The 23,219-nt window shown below is 52.1% G+C and overlaps 1 protein-coding gene across 4 annotated transcripts in view; it reads right to left on the minus strand.

Moving 5' to 3' along the window:
- Positions 1–23,219, minus strand: part of Abtb3 (ankyrin repeat and BTB domain containing 3) — a 245,760-nt gene that overhangs the window by 64,855 nt on the left and 157,686 nt on the right. For all 4 annotated transcript variants that reach the window (XM_078052878.1, XM_078052876.1, XM_078052875.1 and 1 more), the window contains exon 3: positions 18,219–18,423. In XM_078052878.1, the coding sequence (XP_077909004.1) occupies positions 18,219–18,423 (205 nt within the window). The remainder of the gene's footprint in view (positions 1–18,218; positions 18,424–23,219) is intronic.

Genomic DNA, 23,219 nt, shown 5'->3' on the forward strand with positions numbered 1-23,219 from the left:
GGGGCGGTCACTCGGAGGACCACGTCCCGCTGTCCTGAGTGACCAGACACTCTGCCAGGACAGTGGAACAAAGGCCCCTGGGGAGAGGCCACGCTTGCAGGGAGAAGTCAGCATTCTGTGTCAGGAGGTCACCGCGGCACTCAGCCCCCTGGATGGTGATTCCGTAAACAGCCTGAAACGGGCAAGCGCTGGGGCACCGGGTGAAGAGGTGATGACGTGCCCTCTGGCCTTCCGTCACATCTTCTGAGGACGGTGTATCAAGGGCTGAAGTGCCAAAGCACAAGCACGTGGGACAGAGCAGAAATGACACAGAACAGCGACAGCCTCCACCTTATCCAAAACAGCTGCGCATTCCCGGCCCTCGCCGTCTCATCCCAGAGAAGGAACCCATGCCTCCTCCCCACTCCTGCTGCCCTGGGGATGGGGCTCCGTCACTCAGCTCCCTGTGTCCCTCAGTCTCACCCTCCTCCTCTCTGTGTCTCTCCCATCGGCTTCTAAACCCTCAGCAAGCTCCCGTCTTTCACAAGTGAAACAGGACGAGAGCCAAGCTGCGGGAATTCTCTTCTCCAGGAGCAGCGGATGCGCCATCCAGTTCTCTGACCTTGGGGACCTCAAAGTCACATGTGAGACACGGTTCTGAGTGCTTTCCTTGGCTCACTTGATCATGCCAAGAACTCTAAAGTTCTACAGATAATGAAAGGAGGCACAGAGGGGCTAGGTAACTTGTCTAAGGGCACACAGCTATAAGCAGCAGTGTGGAATACAGTCACAGGTGGTCGGACTCAGAGGCAGAGCTGTGGGTACCATTCATAGTGGAGGCTGCGGCACGTGGAAAGGCCAGAGGCAGCCTGGGGGCGTGGTGCCTGGGAGGAATTCAGCCGGGTGCATCTGGGCCTGAGAGGGGGAGAGAGATGGGGAAGATGGACAGGTAGAAGGTGATGGTGGAGAGGGGTGGGAAGGGGTATAGGCAGAGCCCTGTAGCTTCTGGAATAAAGCCCAGCTCCCAGTACTTGATTCTCAGTTATGATTGTAGTTGAGAAACACAGAGGGGGAAGAAAACCCTCAGAAAAATATTTGAAAAGAAACACAAGAATGAACTGACATGAGTTAGCCATGACCCTTTCCTTGGAAATTTAATGAAGAAATCTTCACACTGCGGCAGAGACAGCTGGTGTCCCTCCACATGGGTTCTCCTTTTCTTCCTTAGTAATCCCCAAGTTTTAATTGGCTCATGAGTACCTAGCATAGAGATCATGGTTTTCATCTGCCTTGCAACTAGGAGACTGGTTCTTATGATGAAGGAGAAGCAGAAGTTTCAAATGAGACTTTCATGAAAGGCCCTGAAGGGAAGAGGTTCAAATTTCTCTGATTTCCTTCATTCTATGGGCAAGAAAGTGGGCCTGATGGCTGGCACACTAGCAACCTGTCTGGACCATGAGGTGGAAGCCACATGTTGATGGAGACAGAGCCACAGGAGAAGAGCACTTGGGTTTCTGACAGCTGCAAAAGTGACGGTACTTGCCCTGGATTCTTACTTTCAGACTTTGTTTGTATGAGACATAAACTTTCTTGGTTCAACACCTGCTCTCTGAGCTGTCACTCCTAGCTGGATCTAATTCTAAGTGACACATATCTCAGTCCCACACCCTGGAGGTTAAGCCTCTATTTATCCCATACTCTGCCAGCATGGTTTGATTTTCTTTTTCTTTTAGTCCTTATCTCCCGAGGACTGGGAACTTGTAAACTTGAGGCTCTATATTTAGTCTCAGAAAGGACATTTGTTAGAATACGTGTTACATCGCATTCCGCCTGTTCCTGTAAAGGTGTAAACTAAATCACAGGAAGTTGAATTTGTTCATTAACCTTGTGGAAACTCACTGACAGAGCCTTTGAGCGCATCCTAATGAACCCCGCCAAGAAAAATAGCAAGAGAAACGCCCCGGAATCTAAACGCGCTCCAAGTCTTCAGCAGTCACAGAGGTGCTCGCGAGTAAAGATCCAAAATTTAAAATCGACCCATCAGTTTGGAAAGGCCAAGCGCGGATCTCCTCCGCACAGCTGAACAGAGGGGATCTAAAGGAGAGGCCGAGGTGGCCTGGAGCTTGTCCCTGGCTGGGACTTTGTCCCCGCTGGCTGTGGGCCTGGGCGTCCTCCCACCTCCCGCCCCTGTCCTCTCTCGAAGGCAGACTTAACACAGGAGCGAGCCTCTCTTCTCCTTAAAGTGACAGTCGGATGTTTAGGAAGAAATAACAAGAATATGGACAGAGGGGCCAGGGGAAAGACCAGGAGCCTCTTCCCGAGGAAGCTCTGCCCGGGGGACCTTCTGCCCTCATGAGATGCCCTCCTGGGTGCTGACCCACGACCCCCTGGGGCGCGCTGGGACACCTGGAAGGTGGCTCCTGGGACCAGGGAACTAGCATCGTAACTGATGCCATTTTAAGTAGCCACGCGTGGTTCCTGGCTCTCCCGCTGGGTCCTGGAGCTGCGGGTGGCTTTGGGTCAGTACCGTTTCAGACGGGGGTCCTGTAGCGTGGGGAGCGGGCAGGGGGCTGCGGTCGATGGTAGACAATTCCCATTTGACCTTCCTCCGGGTACCTTGACCTACGTCCTCCCCGTCGGCGTCATTATCGTGAGTTTTTATCACCTGCCGTTTCCTGAGTGCTTCTGGGGTCCCAGACTTTCTACCCAAAGCTGGCCCACGGACAGGCGCCCCGTGCCTGGGACGCTTCTGCGGTGAACCCCTGGAGGGAGGGCAGAGCCACCAGAGAAGGAGAAGGTCATGGTTCCTGTACCCGAGGGGACACTCCTGGACAATGAGTGCCGTCACAGACTCCACACGTTGACTTCCAGAGACCCTGAGGACGGTTCACTCATCCCTAGTCTCACCCCTAGACTTGGTTACAGAATTTTTAAAGCTTTCCAGGAGATCCAGAAAGATCTTAAGCATATCCGCCCTGAACTAAAATTGCTAAAGCTGGAAAGAATCTTTGGTGAAGCGCCTGTTTTCTAAACATGATGGTGCGTGTCTGTGTGTGTGTATGTGTTTAAATTAGATGATGAGTGTTATACGACCCTTATTTCCATTTTTACCTTGGTAGCCAGGAAACTCAAAGCTAAACTTTGTGCTCAGTTGAAGTGACAAATCCCAGGAGAGATGTTCTGGAAAAACGGTCTTCCTTGGTCTTCATGAAAAGTTTTTGTATTGTTATCTTGGTTCTGTGGCTCTCTTACATCTAACTCATACTGTGAGTTTAGTTCAAGTCCCTTCAGGATGAGACCGGCTATAAATGCACCAAAGCCCCGGAAAGAATTGAGATGATAAGAATCAAAAAGAGAATGTCACTATGCAGAATGAGGGGGCTCCTCTGAGGGGCGGGGGACAGAGATGGGACAGAATTTCCCAGTAAAAAGAAAAAAATAATAAAGGGAACACAGAAGAAGACAGGAAAGAGAAGACCCCCTCCCCGGGGCCTAAATCAGGGAAGAGAGAAGGGACAGAGGCAGCTCCAGGTCCACGCAAGTCAGCCACGTGGCCTCCCGCAGGCTCATGGGGTGAGAGGAGAACACACTGAAGGCTCCCTCCCAGGCTTCGTGCTGCCTTTCCGCACTGGGCTGAGGCTGGAGGGCGCCATGATGGGGACCAGGAGGGGACCTTGCCATCTTTGTAAAGGGACGGTGAGAAGGGCGCTTCCTGATGCCAGCCTCCAGGGCCACCGCCCCCCGCCCCGTCTCCACCAGCGGGGGGGGGGGGGGGCGGGGGGCGGAGGTGAGGCTCATCCCTTCTCGGGAGAACCCCGTTCTCCATCTCTCAGGGAAGGGGCCGTGTTCTGGGGACGGTCCTGGGTCGGGGCAGAGGAACTTCCACCCAAGGAAGAGTCAAAGCCAATCTCATGGCGGGTGGAGGCCAGGAGCCTCCCGCCATCAGGATAGAGGGTGCAGGTGCGGAAGTCGGGGAGACTTGGCTGAGGTGCAGGAGCTGGTCCTATGGGAGCAGGGAGGGGGTAAGGCACAGCCGTCACCTGCCCTTGGACACCTCCCTCCCCTGAGCAATGAGGGTCAGGAGTAAGCAAGGGACCAGGGTGGAAGTGCCACTTCCTGGAAGCTTTACAACTAGGCACCTTCATCTACATCTGCCATTGAACAAGTAGCCAAAATTAATGTAAATGTAGGCATTAGATGAAGAGAAACAACACTGGATCCAGAAAAAAGTAGGGAAAGGCACCGAGTCAGGTCCTGCCCACTCCCTTCTCCTGCAGCCATGACGGCGCAGTACCACAATCTGCCTACAGGGGCGCTGCCGCACAGTGCGCCCGCACAGCTGGCTCCAGCTGACTTTCACACCTGTGCTCATTCTGCTCCCAGCTCTCCAGCCCCTGGGCCTTGCTATAAATTCTCCTCTGCTCAGCCCTGGGATGTGTCCAAGCTGAAGCTTCGTTCCGCTCGGTCTGACTGTACACACCCATTGCCTCCCTTCCACCTTCCCAGGTCCATCCCCTGCCTGAATCCTTCTGGCACACAGACCTCTTCATCTCCCAGCCAAGGGCTCTGCCGGGAGGCTGCAGTGGGCTCACCCCAGCGCCCCAAACAGGATGGGCCTGTGCACTGCCCTGAACAAAACGTCCCTTTCCTTTGTTGTAGCAGCCAGGCTACAAGCCAACGCCAAATATGCATAATTACAAGAACTGGGTGTTGGCTCCACTGTCCAAAGCCCTCAAAGGGGGATCTCAGGAATGCAGACACCATGCTTATTCATCTTGGCTCCTTCTGCTTTAATGCCCAGGACAGGGGGATTTTGTCGGAGTAGGTGCTAACTAAATGTTAAAAAAAAAAGCCAGACAGCTTTGGATTTTAATTCTGGCGCTGCAAGGCACCTGGGTCAATGGCCACATGTTAGCAAGTCACACAGCTAATGAGCACCAGGTTCCACTCTGGAAACTGGGTAACACATGCCCTGCACAAAGGTGCTCGGAAAGTGTCTGAGCAGCCAGGAACCGCCTCTGAATGAGGAACGGACTAGTTCTGCAAGCCCGGCCATGGTGAGCAGCTCCAGGGGCCCGGTCTCTGCTCTACTGTAAGACAGACTTGGAGGAGGCTTGGCACTGGGAAGGTGGGAGGGGCCTTGGCTGGACAAGCCCTGGGGAGGACATTGGGGGTGGGGCAGAGATTCAAATGTACAATAGACCCCGTGACTTTAAGACTTCCCCTCCACCCTAAAAGTCTCGTACTTCCGTTCCATGCCTATTTAGCACCGACATGCTCAGCCACACCAAATGATCGGTCATTTCTGGAACATCCTGTGTTCATCCATCTCTCTCTCTTTTCCTGTTGTTGTTTCTTTCTCTTTCCACCCTCTCTAGCCGTCTTTCAAGATATTGATCAAATATCACCCCCTCTGGACACTGCTCCCCAAGGGCCGCCACACCCACAATGCAGTTAGTCACCCCCCACCTCCACAGCACCCTGCACACAATCCGTGCACGACACTATTTAGATCATGCGACTGCTGTCCTTTGTGTCGTCACGGGCTACTTGTATTTGTACCCTTCCGACTTGCACAGAGTGACCCTTGTCGCCATTCAAGATGACATGTCATATCGACTCTGGGGTCTGTTATTTCTCGTCACCCGTGGAGCCCTGGCTCCACGAGGGCAGAGCTCACCCTGCCTCCTGCTGGATCTCAGAGCTTACCCTGCCTCAGCCAGCTTTCTTTGGGTGAATGAACGGATGTTTGCTAGATGAATTGATGAATGTGTAATTGAAATCTGTAAATTTGCTTAGCTTAAATTCTGGTGGTTCCCCTACTTTACTCTGGGGCATAACACTCTGAAATGGGTTATAAAGATGCAGTCAAATGATAAAAATAGCAAAATATGGCTCATTTCCAGTTGCATTAAGGATAGAAATTCCACATAATTGAGATTTAATGAGAACCAGGCTTGGGTAAAAACTAGGTTAAAAGTCAGGCCCTGGGACTTTGCCGAGGGCCCAGAATAAATCCCAGGGACCCTCAAAGTCTTTTTAGACTCTGGGAAAGGCAGAAATAACGGGCCACACTGGGATCATGTTGCTTTTTAGTGCAGATGTCCCCTGTACCAGACCTGCCATCACAGTGGACCTGGTGCATGGAGGAGGGGCTGACAACAGTGGTACCAGGAGAAAGAACGCGGAGACACTTTGCAAGACTGTGCTAGTTCCAGGACAGGTGAGGTCTTGAAGGTGCTAAGTGGGGTTGTTCATCACACTCCCCAGTTGGTAGATGATCAGGGCAGACGGAGGATATTGCAAGGTTCAAAACTTGTCTGTCCTAATGAAACCCAAGTTGTTTTAGTGCAATTCAACTCAAAGAATTCAATCAAACAAAACTTTACTGAGTCTCTCACCACTCAGGCAATAGAAACCAAACTCCTTGGCATGCCTAAAAGGCCCTGCAGGTACTGACCCTGCCCACCTTGGACTCCATCTTCCACCAGTCTCCTCACATGCTCTGTTTCATCCTCCTTGCTGGGCTTTGTGCATGTAAAGAATGCTCCTGCCCCAGGACTTTTGCACTTACTGTTCTCTCTGCCTGACAAGATCTGTCCTGAGATATCCATGTGGCTTGCTGCCTCCTTAGATCACTCTACCAAAAATAGCACCTCTTATCACTTGTACCTTGTTGGAATAACTGTTTTATTTCTCTTTATACTACTGTATCTGATGTCTTATTATTTATGCATTTGTTTCTTGTCTGTCTTCTTTGGTAATATGTAAGCTCCAGGAAGGTAGGCCTTATGGTGGATGCTCTATAAATATCTGTTGAGTGGATGAAGGAATAAATAAGTACCACTATGCCCAAGCGTCTGTCCTTGGTGATACTGCAGAGGTCCCAGTCCTCCGTGAACTCATGGTCTAGTGTGGACAGCATGAGCAAAGGGCCATTATGCCTCCCTCTGGGATGCACTAAGCCTTAGGAGACAATGAAGTCACGGCTCCAGAATCAGCCTGGGGTGAGAGGAGTGGGGTGGGCTGGGAGACACGGTCTTGAGCCCAGAATGGGGAGAGAGTAGGGTTTGTAAAGAGCACCCTGGCAGAGGGAATGGGGAGAGGCAGTGCCGGGCTCTTTTAGAGATTCAGTGTGAACTGGAGTAGCCCAGGGGGTTAGAGGTAGGAGGGAGGATGCAAGATGAACCTGAGAAATAATAAATACATGCACAGGAGGAACTCCCGGGGGTTCCCTGTCTACTGACTGTCTCCGTGGGGCGAGGGGCTGTGTTGAGGACAAGGATATCAAACCTGGTCCCCAGTGTTCCATCTAGCAAGGGGGTTTAGTGTGGCCACATGGCCCCGATATTCCAGGGCACCTCAAACTGCACAAGTCTGACTGGCCTTGGCCACACCTGTAGGCTTGTTAGATGAGGCCTTTGGATTAGTGCCTGGGGCCTAAAACGGCCATCAAGAAAGGAGGCAGATGACCAGGATGTGGGGCATAGCACGAAATGCGCCTTGTGAGATGCTCTTCTGACGTGCTCAGGGGTCTAAAGGACAGCGCCTCGGGGAGGGAGGGAGGGAGGGAGGGGCTGCAGAGCAGTGGAAGGTCAGCCAGGTCCTTGGTTTGCCACTCACAGGTTTCCTTTCCCACTCAGGCCATGCTGTGTGGGGCCCAGGGAGTGGCCTGGGAGGGGGATCCTATGCCAGGGACTCACAGAGTAGCAGGATAAAAGACTGCCAAAGGGCCAGCCAGGCTTGCACTTGAACTTGGCAGTGAGGAGAGAAGAGAGGCCTGGGGCAAAGATCCACCCTCTTGGCCAGCTCTTCCCTTGGCCTACATTCCTGGGCAGGTCCGAACCCCACTGGCTGATTCTTGACCAAATTCCTCCACCAAGGAAGGAGTCCTCCTCCCAGGTGATGTTCTTATGGTGGGGGGGGGGGACATACACGGACCGGAAATTAAAATCTAGAATGATAAAGGAGCAAACGTAGCCACCCCATAAATACCTCCTGGAATTGTGGGGTCTTCTCCTCTGTGGACTGGGTCAAGTGCATGCCATGAACTTTGGACAGAAGAACTAGGTGAACCCTGGCCTTCTGAGTGTGCTCTTGGGCGCTTCACTGTAGCACAACCTGGTACAGCAAGATGGGCGGGATTCCCAGGGCTCCCTAGAGCAGCCCCCTGGTTTCAGTTGGGCCATTCCTGGCTTTTCAGGCACTTGAGATGTGAGCCAGGTGGATGCCATTCTGCCTTAGTCTTCCCACAAGGCCTTGCTCTTTGCAAAAGGAACAGTGTGGGATGCCTGGGCAGGGCTTCCTGTCGGGGCTCTCCTTCTGCAATTTCTTGCTCACACAGGCCATCTGAGGCCCCACGGATTAACTCCTCAGTCACTCTCCTCCAAATAGACCTCTTTTTTTATATCTATTTCCTCTCCATAGACAGCTTAGTCGTGCTACTGTGGGTAGTTAGGAAAGAACAGCAATTCACAAATTGGAAACAACTCAAATGACCTGCAACCCAGGAACCATTAGGAAATTACAATCCATTCAGAAGGTGGAATATTTTGCAGTCATTAAAAATGATGTGTATAGATATTCTGGAGCAGTACTAAGAAATGCTTATTGTATGCTATTAAGGGAAATAAAAAGATATAAAGTTATACATACATAGTACAACCATTTAAAAAGCCTTCCCTATTTGCATTTAAAAAAAGATAAGAAAATACACTAAAATACTAATTTGGGCTGCATGTGGGTATCAGAATTGTGTAATTTTAATCTTTCTTCTTATATTTTCCAAAATTAAAAAAATAAAAATATATACCTTTTCAGGAAAAAAAACCCTACAATAACATAAAAATTGGAATTTATAGCACCTCATATTGTAGCTGTAAAAAAAAGATGCAGTCCATGAGGAGGGTAAAATGGAAGGTGGAGGACTGATTAAATCAATGGAAACCCAGGAAACCCTCCTATGTGCAGAGACTCTGTGGGCAACGTCAGACTTTGAAGAATGTAAAATTAACTCCGATCTGTCCACTGAGTAAGTGACCAGATTTGCCACCTGGGCTATCTCCCACCACGTGAAACCCAGCTACGTGTTGGCCACGATTGAGATCACTATTTCTGAAGGCATTCAGAAATAAAAATAAAAGCGGAAGCTTGGCAGAGGCAGATGGTTGTGAAGCCGGTTGCGCTCAGAGACCATCCTCTCTGCAGGCCGCTCGCTCCCGGGCATTTGGGCTCCTGCCTCGGCCCTGCCCTGATGGGCAGCTCTCAATTTGCCCTCGTGGCTTTAAGGGCTAATTTCTGTTAATTCTATTTTTTAAGAAAGATTTTTCCGGAGTGTTCGCAGTGACCTCAGCTCCAAATACGGAGCATACAAGGGGCTGCCCGTTCCAGGCAAATGGGAAAGAGCCCAAAATTCTGGGAGGTCCGTGTGGTTTCCCTTGGGACATCCAAGAGCAGGGAGGAGGCCGACAGTGACATGTCTCCCTGAGAGGCACAGAGATGGCACCCATGATGCACGGCTTCTGTGTCTTGTTGGGGGACTCTTTCAAAACTTCTAACAGGTTCTTACATCTGTCCCTGTCCCACCCCCTGCTGCCGTGTCCCCGACTGATCTCGCTGTCTCACCCTCCCAACGCCAGGCCCTGGATGGCTGCCGCAGAGAGCACCAGATGATGGACGGCCCTGACCCTGCCTGCGAGGAGCTCGGCTCTGGCAGCAGAGACGATGCAAAATGCCAGGGCAGTGTAGGGCCACAGGGAGGTGACCCAGAGGACAGCTTCCCGCCCATCCCTTCCTGACTTAGCTGTGTGACCTTGGGCACGTCCTTGAACTTCTGACTCCCCCATCTGTGAAACTGGCAGAATAACTGCATCTGGGCGGGGCCGGTGATGTTAAGTGGGGATCTGGAGAAGCACTAGCCCCAGGGCCTGTGGTACCAGCTCCCAACAGCTGCTGGAGTTAGTCACCAAAGGATTTGTGGAGAAGGGCGGCTTCCGGCCGGAGGGGCGGGGCCTTCCCAGGCAGAGGGGGCGGGGCCTTCCTCCCTAGAGGGGCGGGGCCTACCTCCCCTGAGGGGCGGGGCCTTCCCAGCTAGAGGAGCAGGGCTTTCCCAGCCAGAGGGGTGGGGCCTTTCTCACCATTGGGCGGGGCCTCCCTCTCCAGAGGGGTGGGGCCTTCCTCCCCAGAGGGGCGTGTCTTCCTGGCCAGAGGGGCGGGGCCTTCCTCGCAGGAGGGGCGGGGCCCTCTTTTGCCAGAGGGGCAGGTCAGCGGGCTCCAAGCCGAGGGAGGGGGAGCAGGGTTTGCAGTTTAGTCACACTCTGCCCTTGTCCATCCTCCAGGCCCGAAGGCCCCTGTGACGCTGCAGCCATCATCTTCCCCAACACGCCTTCCACTCGGGGATGATATTCTAAGTATTTAACTACCAGCAAGGCCAGGCCTCCACCAGCTCCTATGACCCCAGCGCAGACAGGGCACCCTGAGGTCCCTGACAGGGCCAGATGCCAAGATGCAGACACTGGTTGGGGAGGACATTAAGGGGACTGGTGCACCTGGGGCTGTGGCTCTTTACTGACCCACGGAGAAGCATTTTAGCGATTGGCTAAACAGCTATGCCTCTGCTCACAGCCCGGACAGTCCAGCCCCTCCAGGAGTCCTCCCCGCCCCACCGTGTGTGTCAGATTCCCTCCTGGAGCCTTGGCCAATGGCGCCTTCACCTGGACCGCCTCCCACCTCTCCCTGCCCGATCTTATCTGCCTTTCCAAGTCGGGTCCTGATTTCCTTCTCCCCCAGCAGTTTACCTGCACCTCCCCAGACACTTGGCACTTTCCCTTCTGTCCTAGCTGTGAGCTCTCCTGGGGTCAGCCCTCCCTAGCACATGGCCAGACACTCTACAGCTAGCGTCCCTGTGAGTTCTGGAGCCAGGCAGCCACGCTGAGCAAACAGGCCATCCTCTCTGCCTTCCTCTCCCCATCTCTAAAATGGGCGTGACAACGACAATAATAATATCTACCTGAGGGGCCTTCCAGAGGGATACATGAGCTGATTCATGCAGGTACTAAGCACGGGGCCTGACACAGGCATCCAGTGAGCATTAGCTCTTTGTTACTGCATGGATGGATAACTGATCTAATGTTTAACAGTGAATAATGAAAACATTTAAGTACAATAAATGAAAAGCTCAAGTAACATCGAGGTAAGCATCTAAGAGGCAGGTTAGATGACAGGGGCAGAGAGGGGGACAGTGGTAGCAGAGGCTGGCAGGGGCAATGGGGTGGACAGGAGGAGGTCAACAGGGGCCAGGGGACGTACAGACAGGCAGGAGGAGTGAGTTCTGTGATCTCCTGCACAGCTCTGAGACCGTGGTTAATAAGAATGTGTTATTCACTTCAAAGAGTCTGCGAGGATTCTAAATGCTCGCACTACAAAGAAATGACAAACATTTGAGATGATGGGATATGCAAATCAGCCTGATCTGATCATTCCATAAGGTGTGCATGTAATGAGACATTATACTGTGCCCCCTTGGTATATATATATAATCATTAGTTGTCAGTTAAAAATAAAACATGCAGGTTCTATGTTTTTTCTTGTGGGTGAGGGGATACTGGGGATTGAGCCCAAGGGCGCTTATCCACTGAGCCACGTCCCCAGCCCTTTTTCTGTATTTTATTCAGAGACAGGGTCTCACTGAGTTGCTTAGGACCTGGCTAAGGTGCTGAGGCTGGCCTTGAACTTGCCATCCTCCTGCCTCAGCTCTGGAGCCTCTGCGATTATAGGTATGCGCCGCCATGCTCAGCTTTCTGTGTTTACCTATATGGCAATTTAAGAGATTAACAAGTTTCTCAAAGGCTTTTAACTGTTGTCCAGCCAGATAAAATGATTTGATGATCATTTTCCTATTTATATGAACAATATTCACTGAGACCTGAGGCCAGGAAAAATGGAGAAGGAGATAAAAAAGAGGCAGAGGAAAGCATATAAAGCAAGATGTTCCTGGACACTGATCTGCAGGCTTTTAACCTTCACAGGGAATCCTTTTGTCCTTCCTTGTCCCCTGGGTGTGACACATGGTAGAGAGGGAGCTCAGGAGGACTCAAGCTTCCTGACTTTGCATCCCAGCTCTGCCCTGATGAGCTGTGTAACCTGAGCAAATTGCACAACCTCTCTGAGCCTGACGTTCCTCATCAGCAAGCTGGGGATAACAATGGAAGGAAACGTCGCCCAGGGACCCATAGGATGTCATAAGTACCTGACAAAATCTGACGGTGGTGAACACGCCTTAAGAAACTGAGTTCAAGATGATGAACACATGGGACCAGGGCATACTCTTCAGGAGGAGAGCTTGTCCTTTGCCTCTCCAAAGGCTCCTTCCTTGTTGCTTGGGAAAGCTGAGAGCTAGAGATTTAACCCAAGGTCACATTCTCATGGAGAAGCAAGAAGGTCTGTTAACCTGCTGCCCACGTCCGGCCTCCCCGGGGTCTCCCTTCTGCTTAAGCTGCCACAGCAGGTCAGCTTTTGCGACTAAGCATCCTAAGTGACAGTGCTGTTGGTACCAAGGACACCTCCTCTCCCCTGCATGCTGATGGGGTTCCTTGGGGGAAAAGAGTGGAGCAGAGTTGTAAGTAGCATTCTGGATGCTCCATGCTGTTTTCCTACAGGGGGTGGGCCACTCCCGCCACGAGTCTCGGGTCCAGGGCTGAGATGATGGAAATGTCCCACACGAGAGCCATCAGCCACAGCAGCTTTCGAGTATTTGAAATGAGGCTAGTGGCACTGAGGAAGTGAAGCTTATGTTTTATTTAATTTCAACATATTTAAATACCAATCGCTGCCCATGGCTCGTGGTTACCAGGCTGGACAGGGAGGCTCTGGACCTTAGTCTTTGTGTCATAAAAGCCAAGTTTTCTATCCTTTTTCCCTCAAATCAGGAGAGGCTGGTATCAGACTAGACCAGACCGCCAAGGGGAACCAGTTCAGTGGATTCAGGAAAGATGTAGGTATTGGAACACCCGGGGGTGGCCAGGGAGATAGCGCCGTTCTTACCACAGGTCCCTCAGCTTGTCTCCTGGGGTCAGGAGCAATCTCTCCCCCTTGGCTGGGAAACATTCCCAGGCACCTGAGTCCAAGCGGGTGGACAAGCCCAGAGGCGGGAGGTGTTCAGCAGCGTGAAGCTGGTGAGGTTCAGGATCTGACCCCATGCTGTCCCCCAGGACGACACCTGTCACATGCCGCCTGGCCTTTCCTTTCCTCAGCTTGTCACTAATTTGCCATCCTGAGTCCTGGAAGAGGAGCTGGGCTTTCTTGTCTGGCTCCTTGTAGGCTCCGAGCTGGCCCTGGGTGGCAGTTGCTCCAGAGCCCCCTGAGCGCTGTAGGCTGGCCACGCCTGGCCTCTGGAGGGCCTGCGAGGCTCAGTCCAGCCCCTGAACCCCAGGAAATATTTACTCGGCACCTAGGACGGGTGAAGTGCTACCAGGTGACCAAAGTCATAGGCTTACCTTTTGCTTTCATGCAACTTAAATTTGGAAGCTAGTGTAGGTTGAAGTGAAGATAAGACTGACACAAAGACTAGAGCAGAGTGTCCCTGGACTGGCCGCCGCACCTGGAGCTTGTTAGAAACAAAGCCTCTCAGGCCCCACCCTGAGGACTAAAGAGTAGAATCTACTTGTTAACAAGATCCAAATCCTTCAAGTCTGAGAGATCATATACCTCCAGGTGATAAACGCCACAGCAGTGAGAATAATAATAGCCATTATTTAAAACAGCCTAATGTGTGCTGAGTTTTAGAACTTTAACTACCTGAACCCGTAATAGTGTCTTTTTTAATTTAATTTTATTTTTTTAGTTTTCAGCGGACACAACATCTTTGTTGGTATGTGGTGCTGAGGATCGAACCCCGGCTGCACGCATGCTAGGCGAGCGCGCTACCGCTTGAGCCACATCCCCAGCCCCGTAATAGTGTCTTAAAAGCTCTCTGAAGAAGATTTCTCCTCTTGTAGGATAAGGAAAGTGAGTCTCAGAGTAGTTAAGTAACCTATTGAAGGTCACACAGCTAATGAGTATTGGAACCAGGGTACTGACCCATGTATTTTGGCTCCGGAATATTAAAGTAAAATCCCAAATTTATTCCTCCTGTCTAACTGATGTATATATGTATTGATATACATATTACATTTGGTAAATAGAATTATCTTCATCAACTTAAAAAATACAGAGATATATTAATGTGCTACCCAGACCCTTAGCTTCCCAATAGAATTTTTCTATTAAGTAGCAGGGTAGGGTCAAAGATTTAATTTCCTCACCAGTGGATAAGGATGTTCCTAGCTCACAAGGCCAAGGCGAGGATTCAGCTACACGGAATGCAAAGCGCCTCACACAGGATGTAAGAGGCACATAGTAGTTGCTCATCCAGCACTCTGTGCCCTGCCACTGCCTCTTTATGCCTCTTCGGAGGTCTGGTCTGTCCCCACCGCCCAAAGCCCTCTCTGAGCTGGTCACTCTCTACAGGAGGAAATCTCTCAGCCCAGGGGACCCCCAGGTTGTAAGGAGATGAGATCCCTTTGGGTAGCTGTGGAGCTGTCCTGCTTTACAACTCCCAATATCTCTTTTTACAACTCTGTAAAATTATCTTTCAAGGTCGGCCGGTTACAAGAGCCAGTGAATTCAGAGACGCCCAAAGCTCTGGATCTTTATCAAGTATTTCTAGTACTACCAGGTCAGATACAATTGACCAATCTGGGCTCGTTCTACCTGCAAGCAATGTTGCCTGGAAACCGCAATTTTTATCAGGTTTCCAGGGGAACAGAGCTGGAGAATTAACCCAAGGTCACATTCTCATGCAGAAGCAAAAGGGTCTGTTAACCTGCTGCCCACGCCCAGCCTCCCTGAGGTTTCCCTCTGCTTAAGCTGCCACAGCAGGTCAGCTTTTGCAACTAACATCCTAAGTGGCAGTGCTGTTGGTACCAAGGACACGTGCCCTCCCCTGCATGCTGATGGGGTTCCTTAGGGGAAAGGAGTGGAGCGGAGCTACGAGTAGCATTCGGATGTTCTGAATAACCCTGCTTATGTCCACGGGACTATGTTGAAATTTGGATCTCATTTGTCACAGGTCACAAATGAAGAAACGTTGAGAAGTGATGGTCTGGGGTGATCTTTTAGTACAGAAAGTAGCCTGCAAGAGGTATTTGGGTGCCATGAGCTCCTAATGTTCTGTTCCTCTGGGGTTAGGAGCTCAGTTTCTTCAAGTGTAAATTCTTCCATTTGTTAAGGCCCTTTTGTTTCGCAGCATTCATTTTCTTAAACAGTTGGTGACTGATCATCACGCACTTGTGTTTGTGGCTGAGATTCCTCTGGCAGGCGTTTTGCCACATCTGTTGGTACAACTTGCTTGCCAAAGGGCTGAGAGCAGTTCCGGCGTGGGTATAAATTCTGCTTTGTTGCAGGAAGACTGGGGGTGCTTGGAACTCCCTATTTGTCTAGTCTTCTAAGTGAAGCTCCTTTTTCCTCCTCCCAGACAGATCAAGGTACCTAGGGCGATGAAACACTCCTATTCCTATTAATCCTACTATTTTATCACATGTGGCAACAAGTTACTGAAATCATCCATGGCCGAAGACATCCAAGAATCACTGATACTGAAGTGGCACCCCCTTTCTCCACTGAAAAGTCTTCACTGGGCCTCTCCAGAAATCTTCACCAGGGCTGATTTTAGGACTGTCAGCAAAAGAGTCTCTCCAAGAGCTCAATGTAGATAAACTTCCTAGTTTTGCATCGCCCTGTTTACTTGGCCACGGGCCGAGAAGACACCAGCCCTCCAGGAGCTGGACACCCCCTTACTAGTTTATCACAAACATGTATCCAGTATAGTACTTTGAAGAACTGTGCAAACAAGGCCTCTGGCCTTGAGCTGGGCTTCACAGAGATGTCTACATTTTTAAGATAAGTTACAACTGGGCTCCATGGTAACAGCTGGAGGGGGAGGAAAGAAAGGGGAGAAGAAGCTCCCCCCTTCTCAGGTGCTGTCCTTGAAGGGTTAACTTGCCCAGAACAGTGAAAGAAAAAGCTGCTTTTATGTGAACTTCTGCAGACTGTGAGCTTCTGAGCCCCTCCCCTTACATGCTGGGTATAAAACTCTGAAACTCCCTGAACTCGGGGTTCAGGGGATTGATTGGTTACAGCAAAAGCTGTGCCCCCTGAGCCTGGCTGCAGCCAAACAACACTGTCTCCTGCTGTCTTGGGTGCCCTGCCTCATCTGTCCCTAAAATAATATTTCCAGTCATGAAAAAGGGGAGGGAAACCTTGTTCGAGACTTAAAGTGAGTCTATTTAAGATAGGAACCTACCATCGTTTATCCTTACATTTGGAATGTAGATAATCATAAATCTTACAAAATTTTCTTCCCTCCCTCCCTCCCTCCCTCCCTCCCTCCCTCCCTTCCTTCCTTCCTTCCTTCCTTCCTTCCTTCCTTCCTTCCTTCTTTCTTTCACAACAAAGTTTCTGGAGAAAAGTCCCACCCACGAGCATCTCACAGGTTTTAAAAACTCAAGAAATTGTCAAAGATCATCACTTCATTCTACAAACGTCTGTTGCTTCCCTCTCTGCCCCAGGTGCCGAGCTTGGCCTTGGCTGTGGACGGATGGCCCAGACAGAGGTGTTGTCTGCCCTCATGAAGCTCAGAAATACATATAATTCAAAATTTCTGTGCTAGGCAGAAAATAAGGTGCTATGAGCAGAGGCAGGCAGAGAGTGTGAGACTCCACGGTGGATCCCAGAGGGGAGGGTTGAGTGGAAGGGGAGGCTCAAGGGAGGCAGGGGCTGGCTGAAGATGGAGGAGCTCATCTGTGGGGAGATGGGGGTCTGGGGTGTCTTGGGGGAAGTGAGCCAGACAAGGTACACTATATCCCGTCGCGGGCAGGGGCTGATGCATCTGGTGCTCGGGACGCACAGTCAGGGCAAGCAGAGCTTTGGTGTCTAACTCAGATGATTTTTAAAAATTTACTCAGGGACCCCGGGCATTTCACCGGGGCATGTTTGCACATGAAAATATGCACGGGATGTCCCCTGAGGTGGCCTGCAGAACCCCTGATACGTTAGCTCCACCCTAGATTGACATGCGGGTTGACATATGGATGCCAACTCGGGATTCTTCAAAAATAAGAAGCAAGCTCCACCTGGTCTATGCCCCACCCCCTTCCCTTAACTCAAAGTCCAGAGACCTGTGTGATTTGGGGAGGGAGCCTGGTCTATTCTGGCAAAAACAGTATCCACGGAGCTTTGGAGATCCAGGGAGCTTTAGGAACTAACAGAAAGGAAAATCGTACTGAGCCCATGCCGGGAGGCGCTCAGCGCCGTGCGCATAGCAGTGCCACGGCAATAATAAACGCCAGCATTTATTGGGCACTTACGTGCACCGGGCACTGTTCAGCTCATTTCATCTCCCACAGTCCCGGGAAGGACTTGCTCTTTGTGTCCTGGTTTGCAGACGAGGAGGCACAGAGATGACTGAGGCACAGCGTTTGAGGCCCTTTCCCAGGACCCTCAGCTTTCCATCAGAAGAGCTGACTGGAGCCCAGGAAGCCGGGCCACAGTCTCCCTCCTGGCGTCTCTTGGATAAACGGGGGTCACTCCCGTGGTACTCAGAGCCAACAGGGCCTGGTTGGTGAGCCACTGTGGAGGGAGGATCCTGAACCCCCTGTAAAGGAGGCAGCTCCCCTAGGGCTCTTCCTAAAGCCCCGTGTCAGAGGAGAGTCCTGGGAAACCTTGGGAGCGGCCTGCTTCAGCCACAGAAGCAGAGCTGGGGCAGCCCCAGCCAGGCCTCTCCCAGACTGTCCTCCCTCGGGTGGCCCAGCCTCCTGCCCCCTGGGAAGCCCCTCTGGCTGAGCCAGTGCTTCTGGTTCCCCGTGGACCCAGGGAGGCCATCGGGAAGGAGGATGGAGACGACTTCACCCACAGGAAGCTGGCTGCGCCCAGAGGCCCTTCCCTGGATTTTCGGGCCCACTCCAGGACCAAAGCCATTTTACCTCAACAGGACGAGCCCCGTAAAGACTCAGTCTGGAGAACCCTGGCTCTGGGCTGTCCCCGCAGGACACCAGGTTTCCATCGGGATCCCGCGACAAGTTTTGGGAAGGGGCAGGTTCTGACCCCAGGATCCCTCCCCTCATGGACCCTCACTGCTCCCCAGAGTGGCAGGCTGAGGTGACGGGGGAGCTCCTCTGTGGCCACCGGAGACAGGCGAGGCTTACCTTTCCACCTGCAGGTTGACCTTGGAGGGCTCCACGTTGGGGTTCTCCCACTCCATCTGCGGGCAGTGCATGAAGTAGCAAAGCGTGTACAGCGCCTCGGGCTCCCAGTACAGCGCCCCCTGCTTGTGGTGTAGGGGGGTGCCGTTGCCGTGGTGCTTGGCGTTGAGGGGCTGCAGGTGATGCATGGCGCGGGACACCAGGTCACCTGTGGACAGAAGCAAGACGTCACATCCTCCAGGCAGGCAACACCCGCAGAGAAGCTGTGTCTGGAAATCTCTGCAGAGACTCTGATCGTTGGGGTCCTTCCTTAACTGAAGGGCCCCAGGGGACCTCCGGGTCACATGTCAGGCAGAGAGGAGAGCGTGTGCTCATCACGTGGCTGCCAGGGGCTCACCGGACCTGGGTGCTGAGTCAAGCTCAGCGGCTGTCGGGGCCATTGCTCCTGTGCTTGTGGAACGCAAGGAGGGGAAGCCCCTGTGCCCGGCTCCCAGGCCTAGGTTGGAGCCAATGATATTTGCAGACACAAGAACGGGTCACGCTCTCCGACACTGTGCATGGACTATTTGCTCTTTCCAGAACACTCTCCCCTCCTCTTAAATAATTCTTTAATTAAAGTGAAAGAGGCTCATTTTGTTTTATGTAAATACATCTATCTAAAAAAAGGAAGATGATGTCACTATCACAAATGGAAGCAAATCAGTCCATGGTCCAAAATAGAAAGTTGATGGAAAAGTGAGTCCAGCAAACGCAGAGGAGTGTAATTCATTTCTGGCTGAATTCTGCTCCCGCTTTCTTTTATTCCAAATAGTAAGTGTTAGACAAGGGTCAGGGGCTCATATCCAACCGAGTCTTTCTTCCTAAAGTAACAAATGAATGGGAAAGAATCACTCTGGGATTGGTATGATTCGACGCACCGCATTGTCCAACTTAGAATCATCCCATGCACAGCAGACTGTGTTGTACACTTTGAAAGACACTCATCTAAGACGCCTGTGATGGTTAATTGGATGTGTCAGTGTGGCTGGGCTTCGGTGCTCAGTCATTTGGTCAGACCCTGCTCTATATGTTGATATGAGGGTGTTTTTTTTAAAGGTGTAATTAGCATTGAAATCATTGGACTTTGAGTAAAGCAGATGACCTTCCATAATGTGGGTGGACTTCATTCCATAAGTTAAAGTTCCCCAGAGAGGAAGGAACTCTGCTCCAGGCAGCATTAACTCTTTGAGAGAATTGTTTAAATATTTATTTTTTAGTTTTCAGCGGACACAACATCTTTGTTTGTATGTGGTGCTGAGGATCGAACCCGGGCCGCACGCATGCCAGACGAGCGCGCTACCGCTTGAGCCACATCCCCAGCCCCAGCATTAACTCTTACTAGAATTTCTAGCCTGTGGGTTTATCTGGTAGATTTTGGACTTCCAGCCCCATGACCAAGTGATCCAATTCTTTTTTTTTAATATTTATTTTTTAGTTGTAGATGGACACAACACCTTTATTTACTTATTTATTTTCATGTGGTGCTGAGGAGCGAACCCAGGGCTCACACGTGCTAGCCAAGCGCTCTGCCACTGAGCCACAACCCCAGCCCGTGATCCAATTCTTAAAATAAATTTTTCTCAGTCTTTCTTCCTGTCTACACTCATACACACACACGTGTGCAGACACAATTGGTTCTGTCTCTCTGGAGAACCCCAACACAATCTCTGATGCGGTGCCACCTCCCCATGCCCGTGCCCCACTGTCCAGCAGAAATCTAGCCTTCAGACCTGCACGTTCTCCACCCTCCCGCGGAACATCTCCACCTTTGCCTGCGATCGAAACCCAGGTCAGTGTGGCAGAGCAGGAGGGAGGGGCTTCTCCTCTGGAGGCTTAGAACTCCTGTCTAGGTTTCTGTGTCCCAAGTGGGGGGCACTACCTCAAAATATGATTGACAGTGGGGGCTTTTTGGGAGTCAGCTGTGGGGCTGTTGGCCCTCTTTAAGGGGAGTCAGCTGTGTGGGTCCTCAGAGCTCCTGCCTACCCAGTGCCAATGTAGCTTCAAAATCCTTCTGGAGGCAATATCTTGAGCAGTCGGTATTTCTGATAAAAGTTGTCAGAAGAAAGAGGATCTCTTGAGTTACCTGAATTCCAAGGCCCCATGAGGACAAGCTAACTAGAGTCTAATCCAGGGGCTTAATACCTGGACAGCAGGTGCCAGGGCTGAGGAGACCATAGTCAGGGGTGTGATGGCTACTTACAGATGCTAACTTGACTGGACTAGGGGGTGCCCAGATAGCTGGTCAGGCATTATTTCTGGATACATCTGTGAGGGTGGTTCTGGGAGAGACTGGCACTTGAACCAGTGGACAGGGTAAAGAAGATCTGCCCTCACCCATTGCGGGCAGGCACTGTCTAATCAGCTGAGGGTCCTGAGGGAACAAAAAGGCAAACTCCCTTCCTGTTTTTCAGAGCTGAAAAGCCCTCTTCTCTTGTCCTTCTGCCTTCTGCTTGAGGACACAGGAACAAGGCACCATCTCGGAAGCAAAGAGAGCCAGCTCTCACGACGCCAAACCTGCTGGCACCTTGATTTTGGAATTCCTCCATCTCCACACCTCTGAGGAAATACATTTCTAATCTTTCAGCTTTCCCAGTCTCAGGTACTTTGCTATAGCAGCACCCACGATGGTGACAGGGAGGTTGCTTCCCTACACCTCTTCGAACTTTACCATTCCTAGTCCAGAGCTTGCTCTTCCTCTCTCCATTTCCCACAGCTGGAAAACACACCCAAGAAATTAAAAGGAGAATCAGGGAAAGACGAGCTCCTTTAGAGGCAGGTGGGGAGGGAAGCCAAGGGGCCACAGATGGGAAACGTGGAAGACCACTGTCCTAAAGAGTAAGTCCACACCGATGTGCCAGGAAGCCTGGTCCATCGGAGCAGACGGCCCACCTGGCCCCCTGCAAGGCTGACAGGGCTCTGCCCTGAAAACTGTGAACGGCCCACGTTCTTTACAGTGGCCTGTTGTGGCCATTGGTCATGAAACGTGCAGCCCGGGCAGCTTGGTTCGGGGGCCATGGGCTGAGGCTGTGGGGGTGTTACCCAGCCTGCACCCAGCGCTTCCTGTGTGGGCTGCAGTGCTGGGCACCCTGTGGGGACTGTTCCAGGGCCACACAGCCCCGTGACGTGGGTCCTCACAGCACACGCATCTTACCAATGAGGACAGTGACCTCCCTGCCACAGAGGGTAAGAACAGGCTCCGGCCACTGCACGGGCTCCAGGGCACAGCAGGCCACCCACAAGGCAAGGGAGGGGTCTTCACGCGGTGGCAGTGGCTCACAGCAGGGACCACAGCAGCCTCGGCACACGGGAGTCGGGCAGAGAGCTCCGTGCCGCCTGGCTGCCGTCTACCTGCTGCCCCGTGCGGAGGAGGGGAGGGCGGTGTGGACTGTGCAGCCGCAGGAAGGACGGACGGGGGGTTTCCAGAACTGCCCTCGGCTTGGGTGTCAGGGTGGGCAAAGGTGGCCCCAGCCACGGCAGGAGGGGGTGTGGGGCTCCAGGCAGGTTCCGGGGGGTCACGGCCTCAGGCCCTGGGCAGCCCCATGCTGAGCTGAGCAAGGCAGGAAGAAAGAGTGGCCATGGGTCATGGGCCACCTGGGGACTCTCAAAAGCTTCTGGGAGGTTTTGTCCTATGTCGCCCATCTCACCTGGGGACACAGTCCTATGTCACCTGGGGATCACCAGACACTGGGTAAGGGGCTGCCTTTCAGTGAATTGGCAGGATCTGGGAAACTGAGGGTGGCCAGGCTGAGGGACAGGGAGGGCAGCATGAAGGACTTGGCTCCCCAGGAAGTGACCCCTCCCAGCAGTCCCCGTCCTAAACAGCAGGAGCTGGAAGTGCCGTCCAAGAACCGAGGCCCCGAGAGCCAGGACTGGCCCCTTGTTGGTCAGCTCGCCCTCCCAGGTGTCCTCTCTGCAGTGTCCAACAGCAGGAGACCACAATGGTCACTATCATCATGAACAACGGAAACAGCTGTCATCCATTAAGCACGGAGGCCGCGCCAGGCACGTGGGGCACCTGCTGGACACCGTGTCCAGCCCTCTGGGTGCTCCTCGTGGTGTGGATCAATATCATCTCAATTTTGCAGCTGTGGTCCCCAACTGACCTAGCCTCCCGGGGCCATTTGGCAGTATCTGGAGACATTTGGGGTTGTCACGTTCAGGGGCTACTGGCACCCAGTGGGTCAAGTTTTGGGATGCTGCTAAATGTCCTGTGCGGATCTGATGACGGGGTAGTCCCCACAAAGAATTCAGCCCTGAATGTCCACCATGCCCAAAGGGGGAAACCCTGTCTTATGGATAAGGAAACCGAGGCCCCAGGCTACAGGGTTAGTGGGGGAAGATGAGGTCCCAACCCCCAGCCCATCTGGCTCTCAGGCCTGTGTGTCTTCACCCCCCAGGACTCAGGTCCTTCTCTCAAGGCTGCCACGACAGCTGGCCAGCTGTCCGTCCGTCTTGGAGCAATTGAGCATGGAGTAGCAAAGGTATTGACCCCAAGCCCTCAGCCACAAAGCCCACCCTGGGAATGTGTCCTAGAGTTAGAATTCAAAATCCAACCAAGCCTTCATTCACACGGATCTGCACCCAAACCCTATTTACAGGATCCAAAGTTTGACACAATGAATGCTCGTCTATAAAAATCTTGGCTCAGGGAAGCCCCGCGTAGCCTCGAGATTGAATAGTCCATCCGTGAGGTCATTAAAGATGCCCGCGCCTCTCTGCAACGGTCCCAGGAAGAACCTTCAAGTTAAAATGGAAAGGCAAAAAGGAAAGTTCAGGATTGCGAACGCTGGGATCAGGATTATGGTTTAAAAGCTGTGCACAAAGTAAGTCGCGGGCAGAGAAAACCCAACGTGTTGACCAAAGCCTTCTCTGCCCGCGGGGATTAAGGGTGACATTCCCATCCCACTTTCTCTAGTCTCTGAACTTTGAGTTCTGCCGTGTGCTATTTATATTGTCAGAATCACA

This window comes from Ictidomys tridecemlineatus, chromosome 6, assembly GCF_052094955.1.
Source record: "Ictidomys tridecemlineatus isolate mIctTri1 chromosome 6, mIctTri1.hap1, whole genome shotgun sequence".
Lineage (NCBI taxonomy): Eukaryota > Metazoa > Chordata > Mammalia > Rodentia > Sciuridae > Ictidomys > Ictidomys tridecemlineatus.